Source organism: Carcharodon carcharias, chromosome 3 (genome assembly GCF_017639515.1).
Source record: "Carcharodon carcharias isolate sCarCar2 chromosome 3, sCarCar2.pri, whole genome shotgun sequence".
Classification (NCBI taxonomy): domain Eukaryota; kingdom Metazoa; phylum Chordata; class Chondrichthyes; order Lamniformes; family Lamnidae; genus Carcharodon; species Carcharodon carcharias.
In genome coordinates, this window is record NC_054469.1 from 102,605,158 (window position 1) to 102,618,181 (window position 13,024).

At 39.1% G+C, this 13,024-nt stretch overlaps 1 protein-coding gene across 1 annotated transcript in view; it reads right to left on the minus strand.

Moving 5' to 3' along the window:
* Window positions 1–13,024, minus strand: part of erp44 (endoplasmic reticulum protein 44) — a 110,543-nt gene that overhangs the window by 15,636 nt on the left and 81,883 nt on the right. Inside the window, exons 6-8 of the mRNA XM_041183624.1 lie at window positions 8,342–8,457; window positions 2,493–2,550; window positions 2,182–2,298 (exon numbers count right to left, since the gene is read on the minus strand). Coding sequence (XP_041039558.1) covers window positions 2,182–2,298; window positions 2,493–2,550; window positions 8,342–8,457 — 291 coding nt within the window. The remainder of the gene's footprint in view (window positions 1–2,181; window positions 2,299–2,492; window positions 2,551–8,341; window positions 8,458–13,024) is intronic.

The following is a 13,024-nucleotide window of genomic DNA, read 5'->3' on the forward strand; positions in this document are numbered from 1 at the left end:
CTTCCTCCAAGTGGTGTTCAAATGGAGGAGCACTGATTCATCAGCTGAGGGAGGGCCGTATTTGGTAATCAGCCAGGGGTTTCCTTGCCCATGTTTGACCTGATGCCATGAAACTTTATGGGGGTCCAGAGCTGATGTTGAGGATTCCGAGGACAACTCCCTCCTGACTGTATACCACTGTGCCGCCACCTCTACTGGGCCTGTCCTGCTGGTGGGACAGGACATACCCAGGGATGGTGGTGGTGGTGTCTGGGACATTATCTGTAAGGTATGATGTTAAAATTCATTCATAGGATGTGGGCGTTGCTGGCTAGGCCAGCATTTATTGCCCATCCCTATTTGCCCCTTTTCAGAGTCACCCACATTGCTGTAGGTTTGGAGTCACATGTACCGTGAAGATGACTGTGACAGACTGCTGCTTGACTAGTCCGTGAAACAGCTCTCCCAATTTTGGCACGAGCCCCCAAATGTTAGTAAGGAGGACTATGCAGGGTCGACAGGGCTGAGATTGCCGTTGTCGTTTCTGGTGCCTAGGTCGATGCCAGGTTCTTCGTCTGATTTCATTCCTTTTTTGTAACTCTGTAGCCATTTGATGTAGCTGAGGGGCTTGCTAAGCCACTTCAGAGGGCATTTAAGAGTGGGTCTGGAGTCACGTGTAGGCCAGACCAGGTAAGGATCACAGACTCCCTTCTCTAAAGGACATTAGTGAACCAGAGGGGTTTTTACTATAATTGACAATGGTTTCATGGTCATCATCAGACTTTAATTCCAGATTTTTAATGAATTCAAATTCCATCATCTGCCATGGCGGGATTCAAACCCAGGTCCCCAGACCATTACCCTGGGTCTCTGGATTACTAGTCCAGTGACAATATCACTACGCCATTGCCTTACGTTCTTTAACTACAGTGACTTCCAGTACTGAGCTCAGTATTCCACTGTGGCCAGATCATTGCATAAACTCTGAAATCTTTACAGTTCTGCCTAAATATGCCACCATTCTGTTAAGAAATAAATATTTAGCCACATGCCTACACATTCAAAGAGACCAGCAAATGACAGTGCCTAGGTCCATTTCTAGTAAAGTTAGTGTATGAACACAGTATTGTTGAAAAAAGGGACCTTCACTGGTCAATTTATGCATTGGGACTTCTACACTCCATACTCTAAGATTGGCCTCATCAATAATCTCATTAATAGGGCCCAAGCTATTTGCTCACCCTGCAAGCTTGATGCCAAAATGTGTCAAGGGTACAAATGAGTACAAGGCTGTCCTGTGGGAAAATGATTACCCAAGTCCTGGAAGTTTCACACTGCTACTATAAAATAGCAACACAACTGGTATTTTCCATAAACAAGATGTTGCCATCAAGCCAAAAAGGGCATTCTGCCTCCCATACAAATGATCTTTAGCTCTGAAGCTTCTTTGCCTCTACCTATCACTGGCCCCGTATCCAGCTCTGCCTGTCCCACCCCCCTCTACCAGCTTATATTTCACCCTCATTTCTCTATTTCCTTAGTTCTGATGAAGTCATACGGAATCGAAACGTCAACTGTATTCCTCTCCGCAGATGCTGTCAGACCTGCTGAGTTTTTCCAGGTAGTTTTCTTTTTGTTTCCAATTTTTCTTTGGAGTTTGACCTGAAAGAGTTTCTTGCACAAGAGCTGTCAGCCCTTTCATTTGTATAGACTATTCTATTGTAATCTTGAAAGATAACATTCAATAGTGGAAGGCAGGAATGCAATATTCACCTTCATTTGAGAGTGGAACTGTCCAATGAACAGGAGGAAATTTGCTTTTAAAAAGCAAAGTCAACCCAGGATATACTCATATGATTTTGTGGCATGTTAGAGCTGCGCTGATGCATTCGTGTAAGTAATCCACTGAAATGCCTGTTCAACCAGGGTGGCTTTACAAGAGAAGCCAGAAGATCAAGTTTGAAAATTGAAAAAACATACCAGAATCAGTTGTCAAATATAATTTAGCAATATTTTCAGTGTTATACGTGGGTGTTTTGTCCTTAAATTGCAATTATTTAAGGGAAAAAGCAGACTCAGAATTGCTGATTGCTATGGGTTAAGAAATGTACTCTTAAGAAAATGTTTACCGTATTAGTACAAGTCCTTTTTTTTAAAAAAAAAAGCAAGTATAATATGCATGTTGATGAGACTCATGCTTACCTCACCATTTTCAAAAGTAATTTCCCTAACCAGTGGAACACACTTATCTTGAGTCCAGGCAAATGTCAGGTCAAAGTTGGTTAATGAACCCAAATACACCATGTCAGGACTATTCTCCTAAGAAATAGGGTAAAACATACACATGTAAAGTTAGAACCAAATAAAGTGGCAACTTGAAACATGCAACAGTTTCAAAGTTAATTCTATTGAATGATTGCCAGGCTATTAAGGAAAAACAGTTATGAATTCTAAGTGGCAAACAGTAAGCTAAGTGGTTTGTGAATTACTGACAAGAGAGGCTTTGAACCTACCCCAAGTGGTTTGTAAATTACGTTATCACCACTATATCTCTCCGGTTTTGCAACACTCCTAAAAAGGAAAATAAAACAATCAGGATGTGCATCACTCACATTAGTTTCAATGCTGTGCTGCAAAATTATTTAGTAACAACATATGTATTCCAAAATAGAATTATCCACTGCAAGCCAATGTGCAATCCATCCCTTCTTGACTGTAAGTGGTCACAGACAGTCATGATTTAGTGGAACAAAAGTACTGACAGATGAACGAGTTAGTACTGCTGAAACCAAATGAAATCAGTATTTGATTTTCTTTGCTGAAACACACGACATAGCACATAAGTAATTTTGATCTGTTCATTTGTATATTATGAAAACATGAGCTGAACATACCTATTGCTAAGTATTGAATACATCTTGAAATAGAGCATTTGCTTACAAAATTATGTTTAGTCATCTGAATCATACGTGGTTTGGTTCTATATATATCTGAGAAATATTAATTAATGTCAAAACAGTCAGTGGATAGTGAGAAACGCTGAAGAGAGATTATGAGTAACCCCAGCATTTAATGCGACAGTCTCAAAAAATGAATTCTTTTCCAAATGCCACTTTTCCTATTCATAAGATATGATATTTTACAGCATGGAAGGAGTTCATTCACCCCATCAGCCAAAGTAAGTTATTCACTTACTTCCATTCCCTCATCCTTTCCCCATTTCCTTTTAGTTTTTTTCTTCTACAGATATTTATCCACTTCCCTTTAAAAAGTAATTGTAATATCTGTTCTCATATGTTTCTGGTAGATTATTTCACATCGTAACAACCCTCTGGATGAAAACGTTTCCTAATTGCTTCATTCTTTTCTCAAGTTAAATTTATGCTCTCTAGTTACTGACTCAACCAATGGAAACTACTTTTCCAGATTTACCTCAACAAATTGTATTAATTTTGATCACCTCTATGAATTCCCTTACTTTTCAGTTTTATAGTGTATAATGCCCAATTATTGTAATTTCTCCTCATAACTAAAGTCTCACATCACTTGCATCATTTTAATAAGTCTCCTCAAAATCTTGATTCTTCCTAAAGTGATGTAGCCAAAACTTAACACAGTACTCTAACAGTTTGACCAATGATTGTGGAGGTTTAGTATTACCTCATTGCCTCAATTTAGAAAACCAAGCGTTTCATGCTATTTTACAGCTTCATCACCTTGTCCTCTCAGAATTCTACATCTGGATCTGCAAGTATCTTGGCTCCTTGGCTTTCTTCAAAGTTTTTCTAATTTAACCTCCTCAAAGAATTCTTTTACATTTGTCAGAAAAGACTTACCTTTTACAAAGCATGTTGGCTGCCCTTAATTAATGCCTTTCTAGGTATTGTAGAGAAAAAAAAGACAGATGGACTTGTATATTACTTTTCACGCCCACCGGGCGTCTCAAAGCACTTAATAGCCAAATAAGTAATTTTTGAAATGTAGTTACTGTTGTAATGTACGAAATGTGGCAGCCAATATGCGCTTAGCAAATTCCCACAAACAACGTGATAATGACTAGATAATCGTTTTTTGTTATGCTGATTGAGGGATAACTCCCCTGCTCTTCTTATGTTCTTATGTATTAATTTTATTCTGTTGTATGGTTTCTAGAAGTTTAGTCAGCCTACACTAGCAGTAATCTATAGATATATCTACTTTATCACTTTTTGAATTGAGTTATTACATTGACAGCCACCATCCATATAAAAGAATATTTGGAAGATTATAGTTAGAGTTCTGTTTCTTCCTTTCTGACTTTCTTTAGCATTTCATCAGGGCCTAATGCCAAGTTCCAAAAGCTTTTCTATTATTTCCTTACCTATAGTTATTCTAACTACTGTACTTCATCCTGTACCTTTACAGCAATTTGCATTTATATAGCACCTTTTAAGTAGAAAAATATCCCAAAGTACTTCACAGAAAATGCTAGAACATTTTAGTAAGATCATTTAAGTATTCTAGCTTGCTTAGCTTCAGATATGAGTTCTGTATGAGTGAAAAGAGGGAGTATAGCAGAGACTCACCACAATAATACTAGCACTTTAAATTAGAAAGACAGGTTGCATAAACCTAGCTAGTATTCCTTTGAGTTTACAAGTTTGAGGGGATTGTACGAAAGGTGACCATTTTCCCATCAGACCCATATGCAATTTTAAAATGTCCCTGTAAGTGCTGACCTTGATGTACTAAGTGAGTTTGCAATGTCTGGGGGTCATACCGTGATTGTAGCTGCAAGGACCAGAAATTTACTGATAACAGGCTGTTAACACAGGTTATGGTCAGGGACAAGGCAGGTATGTATGTAATTAGACTGTTTATTTGGTATAATTATAGAGCTAGTGGTCAGCGATTGTTAGAATCCGGAGGATGGGTGGAGGTCCACAGCTGAGCAGGCAGTCTACAGGAGTTGCGACTAATTGCCTCAAGCCTAGGAACCAGATTGTATTGCTTGCCATTTAATGTAATCGGGAAACGCTTGTGTTATTACATTGCATCTATAGCACAGAAACATGCCATTTGGCCCAATAGGTTCACATCAGGATTTACACAGCAAATAAGCCTCATCTCTCTCCATAAGTATATTCTTCGATTCCCCTGGCTGGAGAGTCTAGAACGAGGGAGCATAACCTTAGGATAAGGAGTCAGCTATTTTAGGACTGAGGTGGCAGACATTTTATTTTACTCAAAGGGTTGTGAATTTGTAGAATTCTCTACCTCAAAGCTGTGGGTGATCAATATCCAAAGAACCATAGAAAAATTACAGCACAGAAAGGGGCTATTCAACCCATCATGTCTGCACCAGCTGAAAAAGAAAAAAACAAAAACAAAAACAAATCCCACCTTCAAGCTCCCAGTCCATAGCCTTGCATATTACAGCACTTTAGGTGCAGATCCATGTACCTTTCAAACGAGTTGAGGGTTTCTGCTTTCACTACCATACCAGGCAGCGAATTCCACTCACCACCCTCTGTGTGAAGAAGTTTTTCCTCATATCACCTCTAATCCTTCTACCAATCACCTTAAATCTGTGCCCCCTGGTAACTGACCTCTCCACTTGGGGAAAATGGCATCACCGTCTACTCCATTTAGGCTCCACAATCTTGTACACTGTAATTAGCTCACCCTCAGCCTCCTCAGTTCCAAGGAAAACAACCCCAACCTAGCCAATCTTTCTTCATAGCTGCAATTTTCAAGCCCTGGCAACATTCTTGTAAATCTCCTCTGTATTCTCTCCAGAGCAATTATTTCCTTCCTGTAATGTGGTGACCAGAACTGTACACAAAATTCCAGCTGTGGCCTAACCAGCATTTTATAAAGTTCCCATCATTACATCCCTGTTTTTATATTCTACACCTTGTCCAATAAAGGAAAGCATTCCTTATGCTTTCTTTACCACTTTATTCACCTGTCCTGCCACCTTCAGGGACCTGTAGACATGCACTCCAAAGTCTCTCACTTCCTCTGGGTTGGCAGTGTAGTTGATGTGCAAGGTTCAGCCATGAATGGCAGAGCAGGCTTGAAGGAGCATATGGCCTACTGCTGTTTCTTATGATCTTATATTCCTTTCTCACTCACATGCTTATTTAGCATCTCCTTAAATGTTTCCAAATTATTTGCCTCAACTACTCCTTGTGGTAGAGAGTTCTCTCTGGGCTAAGATGTTTCTCCTGAATTCCCAATTAGATTCAGTCATGACTATCTTACATTTATGGTCCTGGTTCTGGTCTCCAACGTAAGTGGAAAAAATCTTCTCTACATCTACCCCATCAAATCCTTTCATAATCTTGAAGACTTCTATCAGGTCACCTTTCAGTCTTCTATTTTCTAGAGGATCAATTTGATCAAAATGATCAGCCTGATTGATTTTTCCTGATATAAGCTCAAATTTTCAACCTTGTTCAAATCTATCCTTGCCTCTTCCAATCTGTATAATCTCCCACAGTGCTATAAACCCTTTCAAACAAACTATTCCCTAGTTCTTGTGGGTGCCACCTCTTTTTGTCCCACCACTGGCAACTATGCCTTTAGCTGTCTTGTTCCATGTTCAGGAAGTTCCTCCTTAAATCTCTATGCCTGTGCATCTCCTTTAAATACCATTCTTTTACCAAGCTTTTGGATATTTTTCTACATTGTAAAATTGCAAATTACAGTTGCCTCAATTTCTCCAAATGCCTTTCATCAAATGTGGTTATAGAATAAGCTTCCAGTTCGAAGAAACAAAATAATCTACCCAAATTTTTTAACCTTATCAGCTCTTAGTGCGTCTAAGTAATCTGAAGCAGGAAATCATCAAGAGGTTTGCTAAAAAATATTAAAAGGCAATATCAAACTCATGTTAAAACCTGAAGATTTTAAATGGGATATACATTTGAGGGAAGATTCAGAGATATATCTAAACCTTCCACAATGTGATACTTCATTGCATAGAACATTTAAAGTGTAATTTGCCAAGATTCTAGCTACTTAGAGGATGGTAAATAAGCTGGCCAATACAAAGCTGAAATATGGGAATGTGGAGTATGTGCCTAGCAGTCCCACAGTGCTTAACACATTTCCACGCACAGTAGTACCTTGAAAAACCAGTGCAACTAGGACCCCACCCCTAGTTGTATTCATTCAGTTATGCAGGAAGCCAGTGATAATGTCCAAATATAGATCATATTTTTACTTAAGGGTATGCCATTTGTTCAGGGATAATCCAGAAGTATAATTTGTCAGAATTCTTTCTGGAATATTGTTTCCACTTAATAGCACGGGAAAATTTCTAAAATGTACCAAATACAAATAAATGGCAGTATTGTACTGATGTGGAGACCACCTGTTCTACTGACTGAACCTGGGGAGAATATGAAGTGTTTTTAATAATTCCTCAGCATCTTTCATACCATGCCTGAGAGAGCATGATTCCTCAGGCATTGTTGTATGGCATATGCTGTAGCAATTCATAAGTAAATCCACATTGCACACTACACAATTACATATTAAGCAAGTTATTTTCCTGACAAAAACACAGTCTGATTTTTGTTCCTGATAAGTATACAACAGCTGCAAACAACACTTAATTATCAGTTCTGAAAGAGAGTATTATTAGTTGTCATCAGTCCCACTGGGTCCCTGTAAGGAGCAGATTAGTTTGAAGAGATGTAATTTTTTTTGAATCACTATTTATCCAAAGCCTGAAACTATACATCATCTATTAAATCGCAGAGCAAATAAACTTGCGCATTCAACTACATGTTCTCTTTAAATAACATATGGTCAACACAATATTGTTTGCAACACCTCCTGAAATTTATATTTGTCTGAATAATTTTTCTCACAACAAAATCTGGAATTCCACACAGTACAGACTACTAAATTTAAATAATTTAAGAATTTATCTTGTCACTGTGTTGTGAAATCATAAATCCATTCCTTATATCCTTTATAAACAAAGCAAAACATCTAAAACCTAAGCATACCGGATCTTAAAAGCACTGTATCAAAGCTGTAGGATGCACATTGCCATCATTAAGCAAAAATCAAGATTGAAATCTCAGTCATGCTGCTGTTGCACGGTTTTTCTCCACAAAGAGGGGGACAGCAAAGGGCTGGATTGGGGGAGGTTTAAGAAAATAATCGGGAAAGTACTTTTGCCAAGCTGTTCTCATGCACTCTTAGCAGCAAGTTACAGAGCAACTCCAGCAGAGTCCTCTGAACAGATCACCTGCCTAGCCTTTAATACTGGGAATATTGCATAGTATAGGGAGATCAATAAAATCTTTATGGTATCATTTTCCACTCAAAAAAAATAATTAAAACAAATTTAGTTCACTCTTACCCAAACGCAGCCAGAAAGATGCAATCATCCCGTAAAATATTGGACACTTTTTCAAAGACCCTGTAATTGTCGGAATCTCTCTGTTCAAAAAATCCAATGATGTTTCGCTTGCTGCGCTGTAAAATACAACAGCCACATTCTGGATTGTTCAACTGATATAGGTGTATGATTTTAAAGGCAGTGTAAGAAAATAGTTTTACAATCCAGTTCAGTACAAATTCCCAAAGTCAAAAGAGGTATTTGTGAAATGACCAAAACAGCAAAATGATTAAGAATTTGAGCCTAAATTTCCTCAAACTTCTGAGGCATTTTGTTTGAGAATATAAATCTTGCACACTCGCCCAGCCCACCAAACTCAGCACACCAATTGTGAATGAGCAGATAGGCAACTGCACTAGTGTTGCTCTGGGCCAGCCTTCAACAGGTGCAAGGTTTGACTTCCTGCCTTTTCACCTGTCCACAGAAACACAAGATAGATCAGGGACTTAACAGAACAGTTATCAAATACACCTCATCTCTCTGTAGTACTGTGCCAGTGTGCAGAACCACAATGATCAGAACTATACAAATCCACTAAGCATCTTGCTTCTCTCTGTAATTAAAAGTAAATTACAAAAGTCGGGATGAACTGTTGATGCCTGACATATTTCATAATTGCATGAGCATCCTCGGGACAAATATGTCCCATGGTTAAGTTGCGACTTGAACACCACATAAAATCTATATATTATGAAGAAGCAAGGGTAATTGAAAATTCTTCTACAGAGTAGTATGTTCAGAGCACAGTGATCTCTGGTCATTTTTCCAGAATATCTTTATAGATATTTGAACCTCCTGACATATTAAGTTTATCAGAACAAAGCTGCATTATGACAAAAGATTGGTAGTCAGCAAAGTTTAAATATTGTTGCATCTCCTTGGGTAGATGTAAAATGCTGGTATACGAGGGTAGACAACAGAGTCTTAACAAATCAATACTCAAGGGATTAACTGGCATGCTGATTCTTAACACTTCAGAATACTTTCATTGTTTTTGTTTTGCAAGAGGTGGTCATGGCTAGAAGTGTCACAAACCCAGATGTTCTGCAGTTGTAGTGAAGTGCCAATCATTTTCCCCATGATTCAATTCTAAAACCTAAAAGCTTGTAGTACAATTTACAGCTAAATTGAAAGGTCTTGATTGTAAAAGGACAGGCTTGGCAAGAACAGTATTTTTCCAATACAAAGAACAAGTTTGAATAATAAAAAAACATTGGCAAAAGTATTTTCAACACAATGCGGGTGAACTTCAATTCCATTGCTTTTGCAAAAATGGTAAATATTCATGTCCACCAGTGGCCTGGAGAGGTATTTCAGCAGGGATTCCCTGGGTCAGTGTAACTCTTTTGAGTACAAACATGTTTCCATCTGTTCCTATTCAGATAAAGTTACATTGTTTCATAGTTTGCCATTGTGAGATTTGAACTCTTGATCTTGGGGTTACAAACCCAGTACCATAACCACTTGGCTATTTAGGCCAAGCCCCCTGGGTCAGTGTAACTCTTTCGAGTACAAACCCGTTTCCATCTGTTTCAGATGAAGTTACGTTGTTTCATAGTTTTGCCATTGTGAGATTTGAACTCTTGATCTTGGGCTTACAAACCCAGTACCATAACCACTTGGCTATTTAGGCCAAGCCCCCTGGGTCAGTGTATTTGCACAATGATTGGTGTGAATCTATTGTATAACAGGTGAAAAGGGAAAAAAAAAAGAGTAAAAAAGCCAGCGATATAAAAATAGATTGTAAGAGCTTTTATAAGTGTATAAAAAAGAGAATAGGTGAAGTAAATGTCGATCCCTTAGAAGCAGAAACAGGAGAAATTATCCTGGGGAATGAGGAAACTGCAGATATTGGACAAATAAAACAAGTAGGCACAGTTTCAGGATAAGGATCCAATCAGTTAGGACTGAGATGAGAAGAAATTTCTTCAGTCAAAGAATGAATCTTTGGAATTCTCTACCCCAGATGGTTATGTCTGTGCCATCATTGACTATATTTAAGAAATAGACAGAATTTTGGTCCCTCAGGGAATCAAAGGTTATGGTGAGTGGCAGGAAAACAGAGTTGAAACCCAAGATCAGCTACGGTCATATTGAAGGTGGACGTGGCTTGATGGGCTGTTTAGTCTACTTCTGCTCTTATTTCTTAGTTCTTATGGAGGGCTTGGAAATCAGGGTGAAACCTTATTTTTTTTTAAATGTCTGAAAAGGTAAGAAACAATGCCTTGTTCACTCAACTCCCAGCTAACTTCATTGCATGTCTCAGCAATCATTTTCTGATACCTTCCAAAATGTCCACCATAGCTGGTACTCTGAAATAAGGCAACAGGACATGATAGAGATACACAGGATGATGTCATAATTTTACTGATTCAGGCTGCAAGCCCTCTGAGGAAACTGACATCAGTACACAGATTGGTGGGGGAAGGTATGACATTATCATTGACTGCAAAGTTTCTCAGCCCAAAGACTGCAGGCCAATGCCCAAGAAGTTCAATTACCTAATCAGGGCTGGCAAAATGACAGACCAAACTTTCTTCCTTAGTCACTTGCAACTTTTCATACACTAAAGAGAAACACTTGTACAAATTACTTCACCAAAGCATTCCGGTTGAAGGGCACTCTAACTCACTATGGTTACTTATCTTCGCCAATGGCAATTACTGTGTGCACAACACAAAAGCTCCTTCTTCCACTTTAACAGATTGATCACTTTGCATTTCTTACTTTAGCTCTTTTTGCTACTTGTCACATACTCAACTGCCATCCATTCTCAAATATTTGCCACAGAAGTGGGTACAGAATTCCCACTGGAGGTAAACCACCAGAGAGGGAATGCCTAAGCATCTCACATGCTGCAAAAAGGTGGCCAAGGAGCTCATAGGCAGACACACTGATCTTGCATTGAGAGATGAGGAAGTAGGAGCACATTTCTGGCACCAGGTTAATGACTAAACACCATCAATGCATCCTGGCATCCTGTATCACACAGATACAAGCTTGAACTCCCTTCTGATTCCTTAGTCTCAGGGGTGCAATTTTATCCATTCTTAGCGTCTACCCTTCTTTCCTATAGATCCGCCACATCAAAAAGGGGCACAGGAGCAGGAGGAGAAGCAAGAACAAAACACCAGAATATCCCTGTGAACAATGATGATGCGGCAGAGGAAGTCATCAGCCACAAGTCCACTCATGAGTTCCTGCATAGAACTCCTGCCTACTGCTCCTTGGCCCCAAGAATATCCAACTTACTGCCAATGTCATTTTGCTTCTTCCATCCCAAGCACCAGCGCTGATATTTTCAACTGAGACAATTGATAGTGTTTTTGAGGATGTGGCATAGAGTCAATAACAGAACCATTGGCAGCTGGCAGAGTGCAGGAAGTGGGTGAGATATGCCATTTTCCAGTGGGGGCAGAGGAAAAGACTGTGGCTTTGGAGTCGTGGGACTTGGCATCCAGAGTGAAAAGAAAGTTCCTCAATGACATGTGATGTCAAAGGTGATGAATTCCTCTGATCTCCTGTAAAGTGTATCATTACCTGATGAATTTAAGCTCATGCTTGTTGTCTTGGAATAAGCCTTCTCCATTAAAGTTGTGATCAGCAATCACCTGAAAGGCCAGTGTGAGAGCAGTACAGGTAGACAAGTGGTTCTGCAGGTCCTCAAACAAATGAAGGAGCAGCCTATTGCCTCATAAGTTAAGCACATCCTTCAGACTGACACCTTCTTAGAAAAGCCCTCAATTATCTGTACAGTTGTATATCCCTAGGTGAAAGGGCAGGGGAACAGTTGATGGGTTGCATCACCCCAAAGTGTTGTCCGATCCTTCTTTACTCAACCCGTGCTGATCCTTCTCCTTCATGATAATGACATAAAAGGGTATATCTGTTGGGAAATTCCAAATTTTGCTCCTGTGAAGCCATGATTGTAAATAGCTAGTGTATTGAGGGAAGAAACAATGGGAGGGGGAGGGCTTGAGTGTGGCAAAACTCAGCTACTGCTTTGACCTGGTGAGATACAGTGAGAAGCAAATTCAGGTCTGTGTAGGCAGAATGGGAAGACAATTCAAATTACTGCAAAGAGAGATTCCCAGCTGCAGAAATTGCTAATGAGACTCTCTTCAGGCTCAGAAACTCCACATCCGCCTATGTCAGCTGATCCTGGCAACAGCTGTACCTTTATGGTTGTCAGTCTTAAGTTATTGAATGCATTGTCAGTGTAAAAGTAGGGAATTTGGCACTATAGCATTACTCATTATAACATAAAAGCACAATAAAATTAACAGTACACTGACAGAACAAGAAATAATTGCTTCTTAAATATATGAGGATTAAAAAGGTCTCAGGCTACAGGGTGTTAAGTATGTGCACATGTAGCAGATGGTGTATTACTACATTGGTAAACACTATTTAACAAAAAAATAATTTGCTAATCAGGAAATGGAACCAGACCAAGATTCCAAATAACAATTCACAATTTACTATATAGTTAAAACAAATCACACCATAAAGTGCTAACCCACTGATCTCCCTTACAGGCATGACAAAAAACTGAACTAAAAAAGGAAGAACTTGCTACCCAGGCCGAGGTGAGAGAGGAGGTAACTGATACACTAGAAGAATTTAAAATCGAGAGGAAGGTGC